The sequence below is a fragment of the Thunnus maccoyii genome, chromosome 22, assembly GCF_910596095.1.
Source record: "Thunnus maccoyii chromosome 22, fThuMac1.1, whole genome shotgun sequence".
Classification (NCBI taxonomy): Eukaryota; Metazoa; Chordata; class Actinopteri; order Scombriformes; family Scombridae; genus Thunnus; species Thunnus maccoyii.
The window spans coordinates 2,831,836-2,857,330 of NC_056554.1; the positions used below are offsets into that span (position 1 = coordinate 2,831,836).

Here is a 25,495-nt window from a genome sequence, read left to right on the forward strand (position 1 = left end):
CTCTAGCTCTCCTGTTGCTCTCAGTGACATCATCAGTATCCCTAGGAATTATGTTTGTTTTTTTACAAATCTGTGGCGTACAATTTACATCGAATGCCATAGTGCTAGTGTCAGTGCCAGTGCAGGAATGCAGTGTGTCCTTTATAAGGCAAAGCAGGAAGTAAGGGTCTGGAGGAGTAAGGGTTAGAGAGTAACCCCCAACTTTCCCTAACTTTGACCAAATGTTTTAATTACCAAAGTCTTAACCTGGTAGTATCTGTGGTTGTGTTTTTCCCCCTAGGATTTGGGGAAATTTACACTCCAGCAAACCAGAGCCTACGTTGCACAAGCGAATGTGTTTGCTAAAGTTGCAGTATGCTGAGCTCTTTCAGCCGCCTTAACACATAATTAAAGCCCATTTGAATTACAGTCAGTAAATCTGAAGTTCTCAGTCATTGTCTTCTCCCTGCCCTCCCCTCATCTTTTTCTCCTGAGCCTGTATGTTTGCTCCAAGATCTACAAGCACTCTCTCACACACACACACACAAAGAAACCCCTCTTTAAGTGGAGCCTTGTCTTTTCATGGAGTAAGACAAAACCCAAGGAGAGTGGTTTTAACTGATGCTGTGAAAAGATCAGACTTAAATTGTAGACAAGGTGTCTTTCCAAATACCAACAACCCCCCCTCCCCTTCCATGTCCTGCCTCGCCCCAAGCTTACTGAGCAATCCAAAATGTTAACTTTCATCTCTCATCAGACCTTTTCAGATGTGAGTTTTTGTCTCTTTAATCAATACGATCCTGAAAACACATTCAGATGTGCTATTTTTAGCCATGTTAACAGTGAGGATGAAAATAGCTCTTTTCCACCTCACCCTCTGCAAGAAAAAGAAAGATTTTGTGGTATTTTTGTATATGGTATATTTGTATTTTATTGGTGTTTATTTACGTATGAGAACTCACTTTTAATTGTCTTTAATATCTGTGTTTACATTAAGATAAATATCTTTCAATTAATGTAGTATTCACCCCTCATATACTTGAGTATAAGCTTGGATTTAATTTGAATACGTGTTGTACCATAAACCAACCTGTGCCATTTTCTAATGAATGCTCATAGATACAAATATTTTGAGTGTGTGTAAATGTATTTGACTAAAACCAACATTTGTCCTCCTTGTAGAACGGGATTACTCCCCTACATGTGGCCTCCAAGCGTGGCAACACTAACATGGTTCGCCTGTTGTTGGACCGTGGCTCCCAGATTGACGCTAAAACAAGGGTGAGTGCTCTGAAGAACAGAACCAATAATCTCTAATTACTCGTAATTACATCCATAGTAGCAACAAATGGCCAGCCAGTTACTATCATCAACATTAGAGACAGCAGATGTGGATGTGAGCCAGTCACTGTTGTTTTCAGTTCAGTTGGATCCCAGTGGGTCAGTGGATTAAATTCAGTATCAGTGCCCGCTATCAGTCAAGGCAGTCATGTTATTAGCTGTATTGGATTCTGACATACAAACGACATCCAGCCTGGCTTAGTCACCGGATACATCTGCATGCAGGGAATAACGACTTACAAATTAAAAGCTGTATTGACACTGGTAAAATAAAACGTGTATGAATAAAAAGGACAGTATATGTTTGTTTATGGTTGATTTTAATTTAGATCTTAGAAATAAAAGGCAGTAGCAGTTAAATCCTGTCCTTCCACTTTGCCCATATTATGTGAACACAGCATGACAATGAGCTAACCTCAATTATTCTAATCATATTATGACTTTGATATGCCAGGGCAGTGTCACTTCATTACTGTTACTATTAATATGCATACATATGAATACGTTTGTGTGTGTGTGTGTGTGTGTTTCCATAGGACGGTCTGACTCCCCTCCACTGTGCGGCTCGGAGTGGACATGATACAGCTGTGGAGCTGCTGCTGGAGAGAGGAGCACCCTTGCTGGCCAGGACCAAGGTGTGTGTCACTGCTTGTTTCCACAGATATGTGCATCTGACACAAACTCACAACACCATCCATTCACACTGTACATGTTAATCCTGTTTACTCCAAAGAAAGTGAACTCAAGCATTTCACCATTTATATTCATTCAGACCCAGGCAGGTTGGCACAACATGGACAGAAGAATGTTGCCCATTCACTTCTCCAAACTCTTCTTTAACTCATACTCATTTGACAAAGTGTTCCCTATACACAGTCTATGAAATGGAACCACTATATAAAGTATATAGGCTAATATCAAAAAACAGCTCCTTAGTCTTGAATCTGCTGAAACTATTTATAACAGAAACAGTTGGACATTTTAGAAATAAGCTTGTTGAGAAGATATCTATGCTATGCTACGCTATCAGTTGCATCAAATGTAGAAATAGAGATGTAAAAACAGGAGATAGTGCCTTTAAGAGTGTTGAGTTATTACTCCTGGATATATCGTTCAGTTTGCCTTTTTTCAAGGCATATTTTGGCACTTTTGACAAAGCTAGGATATCTCTGCTGGCTGTAGCTTCCCCTACTCTCAGTCGTGCTAAGCTAGGCTAAAAATGTCCCACACCAAATGGGACAAATGTATCAATCTTCTTGTTTGATCCTAGTTGAAACAGCATTTTTAAGTATGCTCCATGTCAGCAGTATTTAATAACAGAAAACACTTTGAAGCTGCATCAATCTTTTTTTTTTTTTTTTTACATCACACACGTTGGACATGATAAATAGGCAAGCAGTTGCCTATTTACACATCCAGCGGACACAGAGCAGCATTAGCATTCATTTGAAGTCACGTTTGTGTCCACTTGACAAATGTAAGACTAATATTCACTCTCCTTTTGGTTTCCTTCAACTTCTGAGAAAAAAAATATATGCTTCTTTAGCTGCTAAATTTTCCACTATGTTCACTAGGTAGTTGGTAACTGGCTATTTGTTGTTCATATAAAAATATTGATAGAGCAGCTTTAAGAAGCCCCTTCACACACTTAACCAGATTTTTCTTGAATCAGTGGATTCTTTCAGTCATCATGGTGCCATGTACACACAATGATCTAAAAGGCCGTAGTGTTGTAGTTACAGTACATTCTTCTACAGTCACACTATTTATCTCCATCAAACTAAATTTTTTTTTTCTTCCACTTCTCAGAACGGCCTGTCTCCTCTTCACATGGCTGCACAAGGCGACCATGTGGAATGTGTCAAACACCTTCTGCAGCACAAGGCGCCTGTTGATGATGTCACGTTGGACTACCTGACAGCGTTACATGTGGCAGCACACTGCGGCCACTACAGAGTCACCAAACTGCTGTTGGATAAGAGGGCCAACCCCAACGCCAGGGCACTGGTATGACACAAAGATGTTCTGTCACTTTAAACCCGCTGTTGATATTGGACCAGTGATAAGAGACAACAAAGAGGATTAAAATATAAATATACAAGGATATAGAATAATTAAAGAATATAGCCATAAAAAATAGCTGTAATAAATATTGTTTGGGTTCATTGTTCAGTATCTTTGCGTCACGTTTCCCCACAGAATGGCTTCACTCCGCTGCACATAGCCTGTAAGAAGAACCGTGTGAAAGTGATGGAGCTACTGGTGAAATATGGAGCCTCTATCCAGGCCATCACAGAGGTACTTTACACCCTTGAGTGAAAGAGAATCCGCAGAAATGTTTAGAATTTCTTTGAATCTACTGGGGCAACCAGATGTGTGGGCGTCTTCTTGGTATTATATGTCTGGCTTTACCACACAGAGTGATATCAGAGAGAACATCTAGATAGTACCTAGTAGATACAGGTAGTTAATCTAGTATTCTTCTGATACTGCCAACTCACTGCATTGTCATGATAGTTTACGTTTTCCATGTTATCACTGCTATAAAATTTATATTAAATTAATATTTAAATGAACTGTTGAAACAGTGAACACCTCTGGACTCTGAATGTGCACACAAACTGTATACTTTGATAATAATTTTCAATTGTACCTTTTTGGCAAGAAGCTTCATTATCTAATCGCTAAAGTTTTTTCTTATATAGCTAAACCACACAGAGCTCAAGCTACACAAAGACCATATAAGCCTTGCTAAACAGTGACCACTGTGGCCACGAGTGACAATTAATAATGGTAAATGTTAAAACACAGGACAAATTGTTTGCAAAATGACAGTACGGCAATATCTAGCTAAAGATTGCTACATTAGCAAACGTTAGCCACAATAAGCTACTGACTAGACCAAGTAAGGCTGTGGCAGAATAGCTCCTGAGTGTACTGAATTGAACAAAGGTGTGTTTTTTATTGCTGATGAATTCAACATTTATTTTGTAAGAGAAATATTGTGTTATTTCTTCTTTCAAAAGTTACATACTGTAACTTTACAAATGTATCCCACAACTGTGGGTAGATAGCTTAAAAGAAGTTTGACACTGTTTATACAACTTGAAAATTGGAGGTAAAACTCCAGGAGGAAATGGTGCCTTTGAGCCGTTCTGTTTAGAAGAGATTGATGTCGATGCCTGTTTCAAATGACATAATGCCCCTGGCCAGATCATCCATGCCTGGATCGGTGACATGATAGTAAAATTTAAGATAAATGCTGTTCTTTTTGTTAATACTTTAGCCTACTTAGTGCTTGTTTAAAACTTTTTATATGTGGTAATTTTTCTACATGCTTTCTTTTTATTTTAAGTCAGTTGACAGACAGTTCTGTCCTCAGCTTCTGAATAGTGTTTCCTAGCTATGCTGTTGCCAAGTCTATTCTAAGGGAAGTAGGTGTTTGCTGACCAAAAATCACTAGAAATTGCCAGAAGACATCATGTACTTTTTTGCATATTAATTCATTTGATGAACTCTTTTAATGTTCGACATGACTGACATTTTATCCTATTGTTCTTCTTTTACCTCCCCTCCTTTGTCCAGTCTGGTTTGACTCCCATCCACGTAGCAGCCTTCATGGGTCACCTGAACATCGTGCTGCTGCTGTTGCAGAACGGAGCCTCGCCAGATGTCAGCAACATTGTGAGTGACAAACCAATCAGGGAGAGGGAAGGGAAATAATGTGATAATCCATACTCAAGTAATTTTGTTATCTTCAAGTCAGGAAAAAGATGGAGAAAAATTGAAGTGACCTGTTATTTATTTCAATAATATGTGGGTTGACCCTGCTGACTGATATGATGCTGTATGATGTGTGCAGCGTGGAGAAACAGCATTACACATGGCAGCTAGGGCGGGGCAGGTGGAGGTTGTCAGATGTCTGCTGAGGAACGGAGCGATGGTGGATGCCAGGGCTCGGGTAAGATTACCACATGATGTCATCACAAAGAGCTTCACTGTGTGCTTGGGTGAAATCGTTCTCATTTTGCTGGATAAGCTTCTATTTCCTGAAAAGTGCTCATTCTTATACTGTGTTCTCTTCAGGAGGACCAGACGCCCCTCCACATTGCCTCCCGTCTGGGGAAAACAGAGATTGTCCAGCTGCTGTTGCAACACATGGCCCATCCTGATGCTGCCACAACCAACGGCTACACCCCCCTCCACATCTCTGCCAGGGAGGGGCAGGTGGAGACGGCCTCTGTCCTGCTGGAGGCCGGGGCTTCACACTCGATGGCCACCAAGGTGGGTGGGGGAGCCATGTTTGTCTTTAAACATGACGATTAAACTAAGAAGCTTTCAGCGTTTCCTTCAGAATTTCATAATTTGATTTAATGAGGAACAAAGTCAGCCATGTACAAAATAGTCTATGAGGTTAGGAATGAAAAGAATGGTGAAACATTTTTGGAAATATGCTTATTTGCTTTGTTTCTGAGATTGACATGAGAAGAATGGATATCAATCTAGTGTCTGTGTGTTAAGTACTGGGGTCAGGATGTGGTTAGTTTAGTTTAGCATAAAGATTGGAAACAGCTAGCCTCACTGATTGGCATGTTATACCTTATTTGTTTAAAAAAACAGAAATGTAAAAACAACAATTAGTGACTACAGCTTGAAGGACAGTCTCTTGAACGTGAAGTTAGAATTTCTTAGTGGGCTTAACAAATTCTATGAAACATAAAACATATCCATTTAATTTAAGCTAACTATCATCGGGGTTCCCTACCAGAACAACAGTGCTTTTTTCTGCAGGGTGTAAAGCTAGCCTGCATAACTTCTGCTGAAGATGGAACAGTAAATGCTAAAACATAGTGCAACAGTAGTAGAGAAGAGTCATAAAATCAGTAATGTCAGTAACACAACAGTCTAAAGTTAGTTAACATTAGCCACCATAAGCTACTGGTCATAGCAGACCAAATGACAGTGTAGCAGCAAAACTCTTGAGGGTTTTCAATTGATCTATGGTGTGTTTAACTGCTTATGAATTCACCTTTCCATTTGTGGGAGGACAATTGTATTATTTCTATAACAAGATTTACATAATCTGGCTTTATTTTGCATTTTCACATTGTGTTTCAGGTGCCACCCAAGTTGAGATGACAGTTGTTTAGTCCTGTGGAGGTGTACCTCAATTATTAGCACAATAACAAATATCCTATATAGTGCATTATATAGCAAATAAGAGTAGGATGAAATGATGAATTTTGTATATAGTAAAGACAATTTCTACAACAAAACAACCAAATCAATTAAAAGTAATACATAAAATGCACAGTGAAGTGAATGAAAGTTTGCAATACTCGCTTCTGTATTTATAATACAAGGTGTACAGATGAAAGAGCAGACTGGTAGAAAGGTGTTTTTAAATGTAAATACACTCAAAGTCATAATGACATGGTGGCCTCTCCTGAAGTGTCAGATAAAGAGGTTACAGTATTACAGTAGCTGCAGGTTTCTGTCTGTGTGACCCACTTCTGATGAATGATTAATGCCACTGTAAAGCTGCTGCTTTCTACTGAAATGTGCATGAAGCCTGAACGCAATCAAGTGATTTATCATCATCACCATGGAGGTGTCTACCGCAAGAGGCTACACAGTCAAGATCTTCACTTTGCATCCAGTTTAGGACAGATTAGTCCTTTAATTTATTCATACGGTATGGAGGGTCAGACAAAGTGCTTTCTGATGTGTTTGTCAAGGTTCAGTGGTTCAGCTCTCTCACACTCTTGATGTGTCTCTCCGTGGCTTTTCTCTGGGGGGAGGAAGGGTGTGGCTGTTGCTATGGAAACCAAACCAAGGAAAGTTATTGTAATGCAGTAACACAAGTGTAATATTATCCATCCATCCGAGCTTGTTTTTGTTATTTTTCTCACAACACTGTGTGTTTTCTCAGTCTTAGTCTCCCTCCCCGTCCCCCCTCCATCCGTCTCCTCTTTATCTTTTTCCTTCTTTTTGTGCAAATACCTCTTATATCAGATATAATCCAGGGTTTGACAAACAAAGGACTGCTCCCTCCATGGGCAGGGCTCGGTCATAAACACACTGGTCATGTGGTTTCTGTCAGCACCAGTCTGGTTCAGTGTTTCAAAATAGTTCCAAGAGCTCCCTCTGCTGGCTTCACTGTGAAAGTTAAAGGACTCTGATTTATGATTTTGGTTTAAAGTTACCTGGGATTGCATCAGCATGTGAACAGGCTAGGTGTTCTTAATTGTTTTTATGTCACCAACAAAACAGACACCAGACATTAGACTCCAGGGAATCCTATCTGATGAGATTGTGACACAGGTATGGGGAGATTTTAGGGTTTTTTGTATATTTCAACAACACACTGGATTAGAATAGTTATTAAAATACGTTGTCATGTAGCACCCTGGTGGCCCGGTTATAGGCTCCAACTATGAACCATAGTGTCCCTGGTACCTGGCCAGAGACCTTTGTTGCATGTCATTCCCCATCTCTCTCTCTCTCTCCCCTAATTTCCTGTCATCTCTCTACTGTCATCTCTTTAATAAAGGCATTAAGTGCTTAAAACCTAAACCTAAACCTAAATCTAAAAATATGAAATCATTACGAATGAAATTAAGCAATACCTCATTTTGCTTGTCAACTCATGCCCCCCTTGACCCTCCTGAAGGACCCCACACCCCACTTTCACCCTTCTGAAACCTTCTGAAATTGTATATAATTTGACATTGTTTTATATCATTATTTATCCATTTTAGACCTTTACAAACAAGAGTTTACTGTTTTTGTGAGATTGCTGGCGACCATTTTGACTCTCTCAGCCAATCACAAGCTGTGTTTTTGGGAGGCAATGATGGTCACAACATGATGCATATCCAGTTCACAAACATGACTAGCAACAACTATGCTATGTTCAGAGCATTTGCAAATCTACTGCAGCATAGGCGCAACCTTTAGAAAAGACGTAATGATGAAGATAGTTTATCAGAAGCTATCTTCATCATTATAGTGAGGTAGGATTTTGTATTAATTCAAATGGCTAGGGTCATTTATACAAAATAATTAAACAATGATGTATACTAATTTACATAAAAGCAAATTTTCATATCATATATACTGTAGGCCTGTTTTAAAGCAGCCAACACATGGAACACTGTAGGCCACACTCAGCCATGGAGGAGAGAAAGATACACACATCTCCTGAAAGGAATATTTGGGGTACATGAACTATAGCTTACATGTACATTCACAAGTAAGAAGGGGTGAGACAATATATTACAACATATTATTCATTTTCAAGGGGTGTTGCAGCACCCACATTCCCCGCATCAGTGGTGGAACAGTACCTTTATTTTTATTTTTTCACTGATTGAAGCCTTTGGGTTACAATTTTAACAACACTTACAGACGTTTTTTGCAGGAAATGAATCAAGAACTCAAATGGCTCAGTCACGCTGGGGAGAAAGATACAAATTATGTGCTTACAGTATTGAATCGCAGACAAGGAAAAAAAGGATTGGAGTTGACCTGCATGAACCTGTGTATACTGTAGATATCCTGTTTTCACTGTGTTGAAACGTATTCCTCAATCTCCCTTCCTGTGTTTTTTCTGTCCACAGAAAGGTTTTACTCCCCTGCATGTGGCCTCAAAGTACGGCAGCCTAGATGTAGCCAAACTTCTGCTGCAGCGTTGTGCTACACCTGATTCTGCTGGGAAGGTATGCATCAAAACCAAATCTTTCCAACTAGTATCTTATATACCGTATATTATATGATCCGTCTACTCAGTTCAATTTCGTTAATGTTTCGAGAGTTTTCCTGCATGAAAATGTAAAAAGTATTTGACTTGAAATGGTGTGTTGCTATTTTTCTGTATTGAGGTTAAGTTGTCTGCAAGCGCACCGGTAAGCCTAGTTTAAATAAAATCAGCCATTCCTTCATTTATATTAACTATGGTTTATTCCAGAAAACAAAAATCAGATAACAGATGCCATTTTACATCAAGATTCCTTTTTTTCTTTGAATATGTTCTTTGCGTCATAACAAGGACCCACCTCGTGATCCTTCCAGCTTTTGTTGTCTAATATAACTCTAATTCATCTCAACCTGCAGTCTAACTCACCTTTAACAGGTCTTATTAACTAATTGTGTGTGTGTGTGTGTGTGTTCAGTATTAATGGCCTCTTGCTGCACTAACTGCTGTTTAATCCCTGTACGCTCACCATCCCTCCCTTACAGAATGGCCTCACCCCGCTCCATGTCGCAGCACATTACGATAACCAGAAGGTGGCGCTCCTGCTTTTGGACAAAGGAGCGTCCCCCCACACCATGGCGAAGGTGAGAGTCCCACAAAAACAGCTGTAGACACTGTGCTGGGGATCATGAGAGGGCTGAGTGGAAAACTGAACATCGGGTGTAAGATGTTACAAGTAGTGGACAGTTCAGCCAGAAGGTGAAAATAATCTTATTACAGACTTTTTCTTCAGTATCAAAAGTAATTTCTTGTTGTTGGACATCCACTTTTACTTTGAAATCTGCATGACTTTTCATGCAGATTTACCAAAATGTGAACAGATATAGGTTAAAAAAATATTGGTGTTGACAGTTTTAAGTGTAATATTCTGCAAGGTTCATCCTCAATAATCTTTGGATCGGACTATCATTTCCACTGGATTGCAGTGCAGGAAAAAGCTTGACTGATGTTGCATAGCTGTTATTTTTACCTCATCTCATATTGAAGCCTGATGCTTCTTGTGCGACAGGAAATGAGGAAATTACAAGCTCATTTTTTGTCAGACACTTCAAACTAACTTTTATCTGGACCTTCTGCCATTGCATGCACTACCTGCATTTGTTTAGTTTTATTATGCAGTATATGGCCCAATGAGTAATTATGGCACATTTAGGCATTTTTTTATCATAGAGATAAAGACCAACTTTATTTACACCTGTATTCTCCTCTGTCCTCATGAATCAGAATGGCTACACTCCTCTCCACATTGCGGCTAAGAAGAACCAGATGGAAATCGCCACGGTGCTGCTGCAATACGGAGCCGAGACCAACATCCTGACCAAGCAGGGTGTCACTCCACTCCATCTGGCCTCCCAAGAGGGCCATGCCGACATGGCTGCCCTGCTCATCAGCAAGGGAGCCGAGATCAATGTCCCCACCAAGGTACTGCAGGAACCTGGGATGGATTTAAACCAGCGAATACAATGACCATGAACAGAAAGTGTTTATGAGAAGTACAGTGTGAATTTTGAGCTAAATAAGCTTATTCGCCCATGAAGAATGGACAGGATATGTCTGAATTTGGCTGCTGTAAGTAGAGTAACTGTTCTGTGTGTGTGTGTGTTCCCCATGCAGAGCGGCCTGACTGCCCTCCATCTGGCAGCCCAGGAAGACAAAGTCGCTGTTGCTGAGATCCTTGCCAAAAATGGAGCCAACCTCAACCAGCAGACCAAAGTATGAAGCAAAAAATAGTACTTTTTTTCATTTTGTGCATTTAGCTGACACTAAACAGCTTTCTGAACAGGAAGAGGCTTACTACCACCCAAGGACACTGTATTTGAATGCGACACCCTCTGTTTTTCAGATGATCTCATCTTAAAAGCCATCTTCCATCCTTCTAAATGCATCATATTCAGTGCGATGTTGTTCTTTGTATTTATGCAAGTGTTGTATTTTTTTTGTGTTATTCAAGATTGGAGAATACAAACAGATTTTCTGTTGTTTTACAGTTGGGCTACACTCCGCTAATTGTAGCATGTCACTATGGCAACGCCAAGATGGTCAACTTCCTGCTTAAAAATGGAGCCAGTGTCAACGCCAAGACCAAGGTAATAAAGCTATAATAAACTGCTTATTTGTGGTTCTGAGATAATATATATTTTTAAAATTTTTATTAAACAACAACAAGAAGTTACTGATGACAAGTTGTTAGTGATGGTAAAAATTAGCTTGCTGGTATGTTTTTCTGAGATGTCAAACAAGACATAAAAGTGAAGTGATCTGTGTCCAAAACTGTGATCCAGAGGTAGATTTCCATATGACATTTATAGATATATCAGGTACTTGCATGGTGTAGTGTTGCTTGTTTTCAATGTCCTTAAATCCCATGTAAATTAACCTTCATTGGCTCTCAGATAGTCAAACATGTGGCATTTTACCCTTCATACATTTTTACCTTCATAGATTAATCTTAAGATATTTGGGTCATTAACAAATAATAGTAAAACCTCCAGACTTTTGAAAAAGAAGGGCAGAAACCACTTCTGTTATGACATAATTAGTCTGAGTTACACAATGATTTACATTGTCTCAGTACCGAGATGTGGGTGCAGATGTAATGACTTTGTTATAGTACTTATCTGTGTAATTATTTATGCTAACATAATATAAACCTTAAATTGTATTAAAGGCTCAACTAAAACTTATATTTTAAAATATGCCCCAGTAACTCTGGATAATCCACAAAACACACTTTCAACTCATAGAACTACATTTTACCAAAGAAATAGTCCCTATGAGAAATGTTGACAGTGTGTTAATATACAGTATCTTGATATGTTTTTGTAAGTTTCAAGTCATAGTATTGATACTGACCATACATTCATTTATTGATACATTTTTACATTTTCATATTGTTATTTTCTTTCCCTCCCAGAATGGATACACTCCCCTTCACCAGGCAGCCCAGCAAGGAAACACACACATCATTAATGTACTGCTGCAATCTGGTGCCAAGCCGAATGCTATCACTGTGGTATGTAAACACACATCCACGCAAACACACACACATACATGTAGACATACAGACATTTAATGTACTGTGTGTCCTTGTCCAGAATGGTAACACTGCCCTGGGTATTGCTCGGAGGCTGGGCTACATCTCTGTCGTGGACACACTGAGGGTTGTCACAGAGGAGATCATCACCACCACAACGGTATGTCACATGCACGCATGCATGCACGTACATACACATACATTTAACTCAAACAAAATTCACATTATAATCTTAAAATCTAGGTTAAGTTACAGATATCAAAAATCTGTGCTGGAATGAACATGTGCTTGGTGGAAAACAAATCCAAAGCTCTGACAAAGTTAGTATTCTTCATATAAGTAAATTTGAAATGTCTGACAAAATATTATGTGATAAATTATTGCAAAGAAAGCACTAATTTTACAATTTGCAGAACAAAAGACAAGTAAACATCTAGTTTTAAGCAACACTATGTAAGCTGTGAAAGAAGACATAATGAAGCTCGATTTAATACACTCAGGAGTTTTGTTGCTATAGCCTTACTTGGCCTGGTATGACCAGTAGCTTATGATGGCTAACGTTAGCACTCTTTAGATAGATATTGCTGTGTAACTTCCATTACTGAGTCAGTTCATTGGCTTTTTGACTTGCCTCTACTTTATTTACTTATTTACTACTTAATTTACTGCTGTCCTGTATTTGCCACTTGTGACCAAAGTAGTCATTGTTGAGCAAATGTTACATAATCTCGCTTTGAAATATGGGCTAAATTTAGGTGAGTTTAAACGTAGAAATCAAGGTTTCGTTTGACCTATTAAAGCCATGTTTTCTTGGAGGGGAATACATACGGTACATATAGTACCATTAAAAAAACACTTACCATTCAAAGTTAGAGGAAACCTTGCTGCATACACATCATGTTGGATGGGAGGCATTGCTGGAAACGATTCCTATCTTTATGTCATCCGTAGAGACAATTGTATGATTTCAGAGTTAGTCATATGAGGGTTAAATATATTGCAGTCTGAAAATATATTACAGTGTCCATTAATTAATAATTACCTTTAAGGCTGGACTTTTTCCAGACACTTACATATTATTTAGCATCAACTTGGATATATTGGAACATTCAGAGAAATCTGATTTTCCCAACTTGGATGTTGACAGAAACTCTCATATGACAGTTTTGATTTAGAATAACTTAAGAATTAACTGTACAATAATAATAAAAACCAATGGGCCTCTTTTCAAGTATTGTGTGTTTGTATTGTTAGAGGAAGTTGATTTATATATAGTGTGAACTATGGTCAATGGAATTCATTTCCTCCAATGCTGCCAGACGGTGACAGAGAAACACAAGCTGAACGTGCCAGAGACCATGACTGAAGTGCTGGATGTCTCGGATGAAGAGGGTGAGTCATGTTTCACACTGGAGCCTGTCATCATTAACCCACATGCTATCCCTCAAATGAAAAGAGACCTCTCAGTGTTAACAGCAACTGAACATGTTTTTGTTACTGCTAGAATCATCACTTGACTCTGGAGCCCCTTGTGGAGCTTTTTAGCCTCTTTTAGCTCATTGTTTTGGTTTTACGGCCTGCAAACACCACTTTCATCAACCGTGTTTTTAGCTCTGAAAAACACTGATTTTGAGCAGGTAGCGAACAGTGAGTGATCAAACGGACAATGTTAGTAGCTAGAAGAGAAAAGTGATCACCTGGCAGCTAAAAACCCTGATGTTTTTCGTTGGAGGAGACCAAACCAGAGCTAAAAAGAGAAATTCTACATAAGGTGCATCAATTAATGCAGCTTTAAGGAGCTGCTAACTAAGCTAATACTGTAACTTTAATTTATTACAGCACTTTACTTATGCAAACTGAGTTCCTATGCTTTTCCACACTGATTTATTTTGGAATTCTTGTCATTTTGTATCTTTTTGTTGTTGCTTTTTGTTGTCTTTTTTTGAGCAGGAAAATTGTCTTTAAGACTATTTTAATATCTGTTACTGACTGGGTATTAGATGTCATAGTTTGAGTCCTTTTCTGTTTCAAGAATTAGCCTAAGTTTTGATGTACATACGTGAGAGTTCACAGTCTCTCTGCGATTAGATTTTATAGGAGGTAGTGAATGACTGTGCTGTCCACCTACAGCATTGAAATCCATTGATGATGATGTTATGTCAGATGACCCGTTGGATGTGGAAGGTATTCAGCATGGTGCTTTGTGTGAGGGCTTGCTGTGCTGATTTTACCAACAGGGGAGAGTAGTGTTTTATGCATCTTGAATGAGCCTGTGGTGTTTGTTTAGTTGCTACAATACTAACTCTAGTATTTGGATACCAGTGATACAGAGAAAGTGGTTGGAAGCCAAACCTTTATTTCCATAAGGAGTGAGTTTAAAAAATTTCCTTCATGAGGGTGTTGTTATCAGATGTTAGTTTTAGCTGGGCATCAATATACTTTCCTCATGTATATTTAAATAAGCAGTTAAACATTTTGGGAATAATACTTATTTGCTTTCTTTTTAAGAGTGAGATGAGAAGAACCAAAAGAATCAATCTCATGTCTATGTGGAGCTAGCTCAGGGTAGATTAGCCTAGCTAGACATAAATGCACTAGTTCTAACAGATAAAGCATCTCCTAAAAGTACAGGCTTAGATCTGTTTTTCTGTTGTGTGTAACAAACAAAATGCATGCTAATTAGCAAGCTTCAGAGGTGAACTTTGGATGCACAGACTTGCTCTTTCCCCATGCTACTAGCCTTTATGCTAACATTCAGAAAGAGAGCAAATAAATGTTTGAAGTGAATATTGTTTTGCTCGTCATAAACTTGGATATTTTCTGTTTAACACTTGAACATAGCCAAGGGATAAATTCTTGGGTAGAAATTAAGCTACACTTTGCAGTGCTCTGAAAATGTTTATCCTTCAGAGAAAATACAAGAAATACAGAGCAATGACACCAAGTCCAACAGTCAAACTAATCCCTGAAAGACTTTTCCCACAGCGTTGTCACTTCAAAGATTATTTCTAACCCCAAAAGAAAACAGTGACTCCCTTCTAAACTAATCCCACCTCAACTCATCAGGCTTTGCTCTAGCTGTATCAGGTGGGTGTTAGCATTAGCATTACAGGATTCATTTGATGTAATAGCCCAGAGAGGTTTTTGTAGTTCAGCAACTTTGGAATATGAATGAGTATTTTGTAGGCATGTTCACTGGTTTGTACCATTTATTTTTTTTTCTCATTTAAAATACAACTGTGACCTAGTTTGAGAAAGGGAGCTAATGGAGGAGGAGCCTGGAATTACATTACTTTCTCTGATTCTCTTCCAGCTAAGTTCAACTAATTCTATAACAAAAAACATAAACATACTCCCTCACTGATTGATATATTCTTATTTTCAAAATTTGCTGTATATTCTTCCCTCTCCAGGTAGCCAGTATACTATTGGCATCAGAACATCTCTGTCTAACTCCACTATGTTTCTCTGCTGTTCTGCCGGCCTAGCATAATGCTTTCTGCCACACCTGGGCCAGTAAAGTTAACTACATTTACCACAGTATCATATGCAGACACACACTGCACTCTCAGGCCTGTGTTACTATGCCTTGGAGGTTATGCATTATACAAATTCAATTTGAACATGATTTGTAACTCCAGTCAATACAATGAGAGTATTTGGCAGTATGAGACAATAGTATGGAAGCCCATTTCTACCATTTAAAAAGAAAAAAACAAAACTGTGACTTTTTCATTATTAGGTTTTCTTTTCCTAATAAATAATTATCTCATAGTAATTGATATATTATTTGCGTAATCAGTTCATTAATTTGATGATTTGGTATTTAACATACAGTATTATCTGGTTTGATTTTTTAAGTTATCAAAAACTGAAATAGTTTCCAATGTCTTTGTTTCCTCAAAACAAATCTAGAAAAAGGCACGCTAATGTTAAAACAGCAAAAGATTCACCCTATATCTTGATCATCTTTGTGAATTTTATTTTCAACTAATGGACTGCAAAAAACTACTGACATGTTTCTTCATGAATCCTGCATCAGAGCATCATTTGCTCAGGGGAAACAAACATATTTCTGTTCTTTTTTGAAGCAAAGCACCGCACTGAAATTCAGACTTCAAATAAGACTGGTACAGAGGGAGCATATTTAACAATTAGGACAGAAATTCTTATACTAACTGCACTATTATTTTTGCAGTAATTAAAAGTGACTAGATTCTGTTCTTGAATTCCTTCACAAATTTTACTCATCTATCTGTTATGATATAAATATGATACAAAACATTTTGGCCCAGGTTAACCTGCAGCCAGTAGTGATGCTACCCCATGCTGTACAGTAGTGGAACAGCAGTAGAGCTTTGTCACCATCATTCAGATAACACAAGGCCAAAGAAAATGCTTCAATGATGTGCATCTGTTGGCTGTCAGATGTCGGAGGGAATGAAGAGTGTTAAGCAGAAGTTTACAGACTATCAGACTAGCAAACTTAAAGGATTACGCTGTTTTTTAGAAAAGTTTACCCATTACATGATGTGACATACTGTAGATAGCTGCAATTCATACAGTATTTAGCCTGGTGCTTCATGCTAATATAGTAGATTACAATATAGTGAGTGATAGTAGGCTAGTAGCATTATTTTAGGAGTAAGAAGCTAAATGGTAAGTATGCTAACGTTATATGCAGCTTTGCTGCTAAGTAAAGGACAAAACTCACATGGAATGCACTGTTTTGAGCTGGTTTGCAAAATCATCTTAACTCAAGGTCCACTTACTAGCTTTTTCGGAACTTTCAATCCTGTCTCTTGTGATGTTTGGTTGGTATGAGACCAGATGGCTCAGTTTTTCTGTTTTAAGTTTCCATAAGGAGTGAAAGGTGTATATAGCTAAAGAGTATTCTGCAGAAGGTGACATTTTTAGCTGAAATATTTTACACAGTACATCAGGTTATGCCTTAATGATGTTGCTTTGGTACTACACATACAGTGTAATATGTTAAATCCCTGTGTTGTACCTCGTTCCTTCCTTTCAGGGAACTAAAGATAGTCATACATTTTGCTTTATTTATGAAATTTCTGAATTTACAGGCCAAAAGATAAAATATCTTTTGTCCTTTTATTTTGGTTTATGCTAGTGCCTATTGCTCCTAGTATATCATATGTTAACAAGGTAGCATTGGAGCTACATTAGGATAATTTGATGTCTATGTTTATATCACATCATCCTGACTAATAGCTGTATATTCCAAAAACCTGGAGTGTTCCTTGCTTTGTCTTCATTCATGAATTCACCTTCACTTCACCCTCCTATCTGCTCTCACAAGGCGATGACACCATGACGGGTGACGGAGGGGAGTATCTAAGGGCCGAAGACCTCAGGGAGCTGGGAGATGACTCCCTGCCAGGACAATATCTGGACGGAATGAACTACCTCCGCTTCAGCCTGGAGGGGGGACGCACCGACAGGTAAACCCAACTCTGTACTGAAGGCAAGCGAGGATTAAGTAGTGAAGAAGTAAAACTCTTGCTGGATAAATAAAACTGTTGTCCAGGTTTAAAAAAATTCTATGCATGGGTTGCAAATGATGCCAAATTAATCAGTCAGAATAAATGTTTACGCCCACGTGCTCCATGCACAAGCAAATGCTCATCTGCTCTGTGGGGCAAACAACTGTTCCAGATGGTCCATGCACATTTTTAGAGCAACAAGCACTCAGAGCTGTTTTGGGGTTTTTACACAACACTCTTTTTCCAAATATTAGGCAATGTGATCTCTGTTAATATAGTTCCTCTTTTGATCCTGTTTCTGTGTAATTACTGTCTGATTATTGCTGTTTGTTGTGGATGGCTGTTCTAACTTAACCATGAATGAGTGTGTAACTGTGATGTTATCTGTACACATCTCCTCTTGAGGAACACAAACTAAACAACTAACTGCCTGTATTTGTATGTGTGTGTGTGTGTGTTTTGCAACCTCTCCTGCTCATACTTCATCGTTGGTCTCCCTTGTCATGCCTCCATAGTCGATTGCGAAGGTATGTGCTGACACTGGCCAAATATCTGGCCTTTTAAATCTTCAGCACTACAGCACAGTAACTGTCTCCCTGGGGCTGGGTATGGAACCTCAGTACGTTTTGAGTACTGATTGAAGTGTACACTGAATATCTAAAGCAGTCAAGTACTGAATGCTTGAACAGATTCTTTCTCTGTGTTTGATTCGATATTTCTTGACTTAAAACTATTTTATTTTATTTTTTGCTGTTTTTTTTTGTTTTTTACTGTACACTTATTTGTGTTAAGACAACACTGATGTAAAACATATGTGTTGTTTTAGTCACAGCATTGAAAATACCCAGCCCTAATCTTAATTTCAGTGTAATGATTCCACTCATTCAATCGCATGATTTTTCCTAATTGATGTTCATTAAAGTCATGAGATCCGGGGTAGGACACTCTTTAAAGTGAACTTTCTTTTTAGTCCTTATTGATTTCCTACCCTGCTGTTATCTCTAGTTATTTTCATGACTAGCTTAACTGTTTCATTCTTCTCTTCTCCAGTTCTGACAGGTCCTTCACGCCCACCCACCACAGCTACTACTCCCCTAAACATGAATGCATGATGGATGACATGCTCACCAGTCAGCAGGTACAGTACATAAAAACTGCCACAGCAGGTGAAATACATTTTTAGTTGGTATGATTATGTATGAAGAGTTGCACTGGTTGTCTATGAGAAGATTTTGAATTGAGAATTGACTTATTCTTTACTTACGTTAACTAGTAAAGTCCACTATATTTATTTAGTAAATGCCAATATATATGATATATATGATATGCCAATAAATTGGGATTCCAACCAAAAAGACTATATATTATATTTATATTAAAGAACCCCTTCTAGCCTGTTAGAACTATTCATTTTAGATTGGTAGCCTTTCTGAGACCCAGCAGGTAGGCTTTGATTCTCTTCTTTGAAAACAAGATGCTAACAGCACAAAAATCTGATTTATCAAAAAAAAAAAATAGACCCTTAACATTATTAGAATTCTATCTAAATTATTGGTATTGCCACTAGAATTAAAAGGGTTATTCACAAAATTATTGATATTGAACAAAATTGCTTTATTGAGCATAGATTTATTGGTGATGGTATTCTCCTGGAAATTTTTGATTTGTATGAAAAATAATTTTTGGAACTGAATTTGAGAAAGCCTTTGACTCTGTGAGATGGGACTATGTTCATAAATGTATGGAGTTCATTAACTTTGGCAGGTCTTTAATAAATTGGTAAAAAGTTACCTATAATAGTCAATCAAGTAATAAAACAGTGGTTATTTATCTCAAGATATCTAGTTATCAAGGAGGGGTCAGACAGGGTTGTCCGCTGTCTCCATGTATGTTTTTAAAGGTTTAATTACTAACGGTATTGAGTCATAATTTGCCTCAATTTGCTGTCTTTGTCTTGAGAATGACAACAATGATGATGATTATCATCCTAGCATGTTCGTAAAGAATCTCAGTCATTCAGTTCATCATTAATAAGCATATTAATAGGCGAAAGTTGCTGGACTTTGTTTGGTCTTGAAGACAAAACTCCTCTTATCCAAGAGGCTTCATTGGTGCTACAATGACATTCTGACATCCCTTCTCATCTAAATTCATATGATGCTGACTTGACAACCCACACGTGACCTCAATGGGTTTGATGTTAAGACAGCAGTATGCTTCATACAAACTTATTTTCAGAACTTTCTGAAACAGATAATCTGATTCTTTTCATCAAGTCTACAAAGACATGTAATTGTGTGACAGAGATCAGGGAGGCCAATAGGAGGCTATGATAGCAAGCTTTTTTGGAGTGTAGCCATTCGTTGTGCCGTTGGACGTGGTTGAACGATATGTTGTATCAACCTGTTTGTTTGAAGCATACTGAGGTCTTACCATTGCGGTGTCGATGACCCACAAAGGTTTCTCCATCAACTGTTGCCTAAGACTTCTAGATATACTGTGACCTGAATGATTGAGAAACTTAATTCTCTTGGTCAGGAAATAGTTAAATTATATGTCCTCCTCTTCAGTCAGTATTGCTACATACGATGCAATAATTTCTATCTAATAAGAGGTTCTTTGTTTGATTCCAGATTTCGTCGCTTGCCAGGGAAAATGAGAGGGATTCGTACCGGCTGAGTTGGGGTACAGAGAACCTGGACAACGTGGCTTTATCCTCTAGCCCAATTCACTCTGGGTACGTACAGTCAGAGTGGAGAAAAGACGGTTAACAATGAAAAGACAGATCCTGTAAATTCATGAATATGCATAGAAGATTAACCCATTCTCACCAAGGTCCTGATAGCAGAGCTGCTATTATGTTCCAAGTAGTTAATTACATTTAATCACACTATTTCTTAATTTGTTGATTAACGTTCATTTAAAATCTGTGTTTCAATGATCTGTTACATCGCCAGTGCTTGGAGTGGAGTGTGGAGTCTTATTTGGCAGCTGTTACTGTGAATATGTTGTACTTCTTCATTAGGGCACAAAAAGACATTTAGCATATTATTATTTTGTAACAAAGGCCTGATCTCTTGTAATTTGTCCCTAATCCTCCTTTGATCCTCCAGTTTTCTTAATAAGCAGCTTTAGGCAGCAAAACAACTAATTAAGCAATTAGTAAGATCGAAAATCTAAAACAATATATGTTTACACAATTACAGGGACATTTTGAACAATCTCTTTAAGGCAGTTTGCGAGGCCCATCTCAAAATGAAAAAAATGAAGAATTTATTTTTTGGGGACACGGCTCAAAATCTCTACTTTTTGCAGTCCTATTGGGTTTTAAAATGTATAGGTATATTTATTCTTTCTCTCTACATCATTTCTATGAACCCAAAAGTATAAATTAATGACAAAGTCTACAAGTATCTTCATACTTGGGGCAAATCAGAAGTTCTTCCTAGCAGCTTGAAGTGTGACACCTGTTATGAAACATGGGCAAAGTCTAGAAAAACTATTTTGGGTTCACGTTGAAGTGTCAGTTGTGGGTTCCATCTCCCCTGAGTCTACACGAAATGTGAAACTTTTCTTTTTAAAATCAGAGTGAAATGGAATGGATATCAATCTCATGTCCGTGTGTTAAGCACAGGATGTGGTTAACTTAGCTTTTCACAAAAAACTGCTAACCTAGCTTTGTCCAAACCTCTAAAGCTTTCTAATCAGCATTTTGCATCTCACTAGTTTAATCTATACACAAAAAGAATTGTAAGAATTGTGGTGTAGGGGGAGTTCCATGTAGGAACACAGCTTCCGAAAGTCTTTTCATCACAGTGACTTATACCCAAACCTGTATTCACTGATCCTATCTTACAACCCATGCTATAATAGAAGACACTGCACAGAAGTTCTGGGTAGATTGATAAACTGTTGTTCGTTAAAAAATACTTCTAACATGTAACTGCCCCCAATTTTGCGAGCTTTAGAGATGTTGATAGGCGCATTTTGAATGTCAAAGCCAGACTAGCTGTTTTTTCCTGCTTCCAGTCTTTGTGTTAAGCTAGGCTAACCACTTCCTGACTCAAGCTCTGTAGTTAAAGCTGGAGTGCGGAACTTTTCTCTCCCCCTTCTGGCAGTAAGAGTAATTACAAGAACACAAGCTTATGTCATAGGCTCTGCTGTAGTCTACCCTGTCACTACTGTTGCTGCTGTAAAACAGTAGATAAATTGTTTTGAGCATCACACAACCCCCCCAAAATAATTTGTTTTGCTATCAGAATTTGATCCATTTGATTAAATTATTTTATCCACATTCAAGTTAGCAGAGAGCTAACAAGAAGTTAGCCTGCCTGGCCAGCAGAAGTCTGCATTCATGCATTCATCTGGCCAGTGTGGGAATGTCAAACCCGAAACCAGATTAAAAACTGTGGTATACTGTGAAATACAGAGAGATTTATCTGGTGTATGAACTCGTTTGGCAAGGGCTTGAATGTAATGTTCATTTATATGTAAAAGTTCCGCACTGCAGATTTAACACACAGACTGATGAGATTGATATCAATCTTCTCATGTCTCCCTCTGGGAAAAAAGTGAATAAGCTTATTTCTCTTAATGTGTAACTATTCCATTAAGTAGGAAAGAGCCTACAGCACATACACAGTATTAAAATTAAATTTATCATGTCAGTCTGTTTAACTCCTTGGCGTCTTCCACAACAAATTGACTCTTTTCCTTATTCTTCTTATTCCTACTGGCTGTTTTTCCTCTCTGGGTTTCACTCTCTCTGAATTGTTTCTGCTTGACTTTTGATTCCTTTCTGTCTGATGTGGTTGTTGTTTTTAGCCATTCCTCTCCGTGCCCTGATCATGGAGACCACAGCAGGTGACCCTCTGCACCTTGGTTAAATCATTTTTCTCCTCATGTTCATCACTCTCTTCCTCCCCTCACAGTGTGCTCTCCTGGCGGAGAGGTGTATGTGTCACTGTCCTCAACAGACATCGCCTCATATACTTCTCTTGGGTTTACCACAATGTGGTAAATTATTTTAATCTGATTAAAATTGTCAAAATATTAATCCTGGTTCCATATGCCAAGTCAAGAGATGATTTCTCCACATGGATAGATCATGTGATTTGGCTTTAGATAAAAACTAGCACTAAAATGTGGATATCTGAGGAAAAAGAGGTGATGAAAGTTGAGGACATATTTGTTTATTTCACACAATGTCTTGTGAATTGTGCATTTCAACTAACATTCCCACCAATGCTCTGTTTTAGTCTGAAGAATACTTTGGTATAAAACAATAGTCAGTAAGTTAATTTTATACAACATGCAAGACAATCACTTTGGATCTCATTAAGAAGAGAATGATCTGATTGATATACTGTCTGGCAACCAGGAAGATTAATTGTATATGCTTAGCATATTGAACTAAAAGGTATGTTACAGCCATGGAGGACAACAGTCTTTGTCTTCTAACTTTTGCTGGTCGTGTTGCTGAATACAATAACTGATGTTATGTCTCTGTGTGTTTTAAACACTGTTATGCTTGCTTTACTGAAGCCACTACAAAAGCAAGATCACATTTGGTATGGTATCATATTGTAAAGTCACCTCATCACACCAATACTCCCTCTCATTGAGATGTGTTATCCATGTGCATATTTGCCACTTTGCATGGGGTGTGAGGCAAAAGAGTCTCAAGCTACAGTATAACCTCAAAAAGTTGAATGCAGTTTGATGAGTTTAAAGAGAACTGTTGATCATCTTGCCCATTCAGTGTTCAGAAAATAGACACCAAAAGTATTATTATTATTATTAAAATGTCCCCTCTAGATCTCTGTCTGCATGGCAATACCAGTAAAAAATAGCATGATGAGTGTGAGTAAGGAGACTGGGTTCTTTTAGTAACGAAACATTCATGTTAATCATAATATGACATGTATGTTTATTAATGTTTGGTGTCTACTTTCTCATCACTTAATGGGGTCAAATGATATACAGTACGTAATTAATTTGCATGTATATCTTCTGATTCGCCATAGCTTCCTGGTCAGCTTCATGGTGGACGCCAGGGGCGGAGCCATGCGAGGTTGCCGACACAACGGCCTACGCATCATCATCCCGCCCAGAAAGTGTAGTGCACCCACACGAGTGACATGCCGGCTGGTGAAGAGGCACCGTCTGGCCACCATGCCCCCTATGGTTGAGGGCGAGGGCCTGGCCAGCAGGCTCATCGAGGTGGGGCCCTCTGGAGCCCAGTTCCTTGGGTAAGGATGGATGATGGAATAAATGAATACCTTGGAAGTTAGTAAAAGTTGAGGATTAAGAGAGAAGAGGAAAATGTAGAGGTAGCAAAAAAAGGGTGAAATGTCAAATAGTGTAGATACCAGCAATAGATACAGTATATTGATACTACATGAAGATGTAGTATCATTTCAATACTAGTTAGCGGTAGAACAATTTGTCAGCTGGAACCTGCGCCTTTTCACTTCTTATACATTTTTGTCTAGTTTCGGATATTTTATGCCAACAACCTTTGAAATGAAATAGAATCAAATGGAAAAACTGAATTTCAAAAGTGTTTTATATTCCTGGTGTAAGCAGGAAGATTAGGAGTAAGACAAGAAGAAGAGGTGCCACTACCTCTACATTTAAGCTATCGTCTATGATTTGTATTCCTTGAAATGAAACGCTTACAACTTGCTGCCCGTTTTTTTCAGATTAATTTCCCCTTGCCTCTGCCTTACTAAAACTCTTTCTGTATTTGCTCTTGCTTTTCCCAGCGGCAGGAATCTGATAATCTTTGCTCTTCAGCATGCCCTGTTTTCTTTCTTAACAGCTGCAGTCTAACTCTTTTTAACCTTTAGTCCCCACCCTTACTGGAAAAGCCTCCAGTATATTGCACCATGATTGGTTTGATATGTAGCCTCAGAGTCTGACCTCTGCTGGTAATGTTTGAGACAGTATAGAACAAAAGCATTCATACTACACTCTGAGTTGCCAATATATATGTAATTCCATTTTTGGCTTTCAAGGTTATCCACTATCTATCCATTTCTGACATGACAGAGGTTCTCCCTGATCAAAGCTACTGAAATTTGTTGTTCTTTATGTTTATATTAAATGTCTGCAGTACAAACTCTGGAGTGAAACTGGCCACATTCTGCCTTAACATGATCACTCCCATTATGATGTAATTTATCACTTTTTGTTTGTTGAATTTGAAATATATCCTACAGTTTATCTGAAACTTCAAAAATGTCCTTACTGGCCTATAAAAAATTGACATATACGGAGGCCCAAAGTGTTCAAAAGTAATTAAATACTAAAGTATTGTGTAACCATGAAATTTTGAAATAATCCAATGCATTTTAAATTCTCTGTTCATTAGCTCATTATTATTTTTGCTTGTTTTCACAATAACAGATTTTGTTTAAAGTTTTTACTATTTAATGCCAGCAGCTTTTTTTAAAAAAATATTCCTGTTAGACTGTTTTATTTCACAACACCATTGGCTTTTCGTTTATTGAAAGCAACAACCAATCACATTCTAATCAGTTACTGGGAAAAATGGCATTGTGAAATAGAAACTTCAAACTGGCATTTTGAAATAAAAACTCCTGGAATGTAATAAAAATGACCTGAAATAAACTCCTTTATTGTGGATAGAAGAAGGATGAAATACATTTCATAAAAATGAGCTGAGCTGAGTTTTTAAAATGTATTGAATATTTCACAATTTTGTGGTTACATTATTTACTTTATGTGTATTTATTCATATGATTATTTATCTCATAATTTCTTCTTATTTATTTATTTAATTCTGTGCACTTTTGGTCTCCATTGACATGCAGCTAAAAAAATGACATTGTTTATCTCACTTAGGTCTTGCACATC

At 38.0% G+C, this 25,495-nt stretch overlaps 1 protein-coding gene across 1 annotated transcript in view; it reads left to right on the top strand.

Moving 5' to 3' along the window:
• Nucleotides 1-25,495, top strand: part of ank2b (ankyrin 2b, neuronal) — a 215,058-nt gene that overhangs the window by 152,069 nt on the left and 37,494 nt on the right. The window contains exons 9-28 of the mRNA XM_042400881.1: nucleotides 1,162-1,260; nucleotides 1,857-1,955; nucleotides 3,130-3,327; nucleotides 3,520-3,618; nucleotides 4,906-5,004; nucleotides 5,183-5,281; nucleotides 5,407-5,604; nucleotides 8,943-9,041; nucleotides 9,562-9,660; nucleotides 10,301-10,498; nucleotides 10,691-10,789; nucleotides 11,065-11,163; nucleotides 11,991-12,089; nucleotides 12,172-12,270; nucleotides 13,430-13,502; nucleotides 17,431-17,572; nucleotides 18,130-18,141; nucleotides 18,665-18,752; nucleotides 20,248-20,351; nucleotides 23,641-23,865. Coding sequence (XP_042256815.1) covers nucleotides 1,162-1,260; nucleotides 1,857-1,955; nucleotides 3,130-3,327; nucleotides 3,520-3,618; nucleotides 4,906-5,004; nucleotides 5,183-5,281; nucleotides 5,407-5,604; nucleotides 8,943-9,041; nucleotides 9,562-9,660; nucleotides 10,301-10,498; nucleotides 10,691-10,789; nucleotides 11,065-11,163; nucleotides 11,991-12,089; nucleotides 12,172-12,270; nucleotides 13,430-13,502; nucleotides 17,431-17,572; nucleotides 18,130-18,141; nucleotides 18,665-18,752; nucleotides 20,248-20,351; nucleotides 23,641-23,865 — 2,327 coding nt within the window. The remainder of the gene's footprint in view (nucleotides 1-1,161; nucleotides 1,261-1,856; nucleotides 1,956-3,129; nucleotides 3,328-3,519; nucleotides 3,619-4,905; nucleotides 5,005-5,182; nucleotides 5,282-5,406; nucleotides 5,605-8,942; nucleotides 9,042-9,561; nucleotides 9,661-10,300; nucleotides 10,499-10,690; nucleotides 10,790-11,064; nucleotides 11,164-11,990; nucleotides 12,090-12,171; nucleotides 12,271-13,429; nucleotides 13,503-17,430; nucleotides 17,573-18,129; nucleotides 18,142-18,664; nucleotides 18,753-20,247; nucleotides 20,352-23,640; nucleotides 23,866-25,495) is intronic.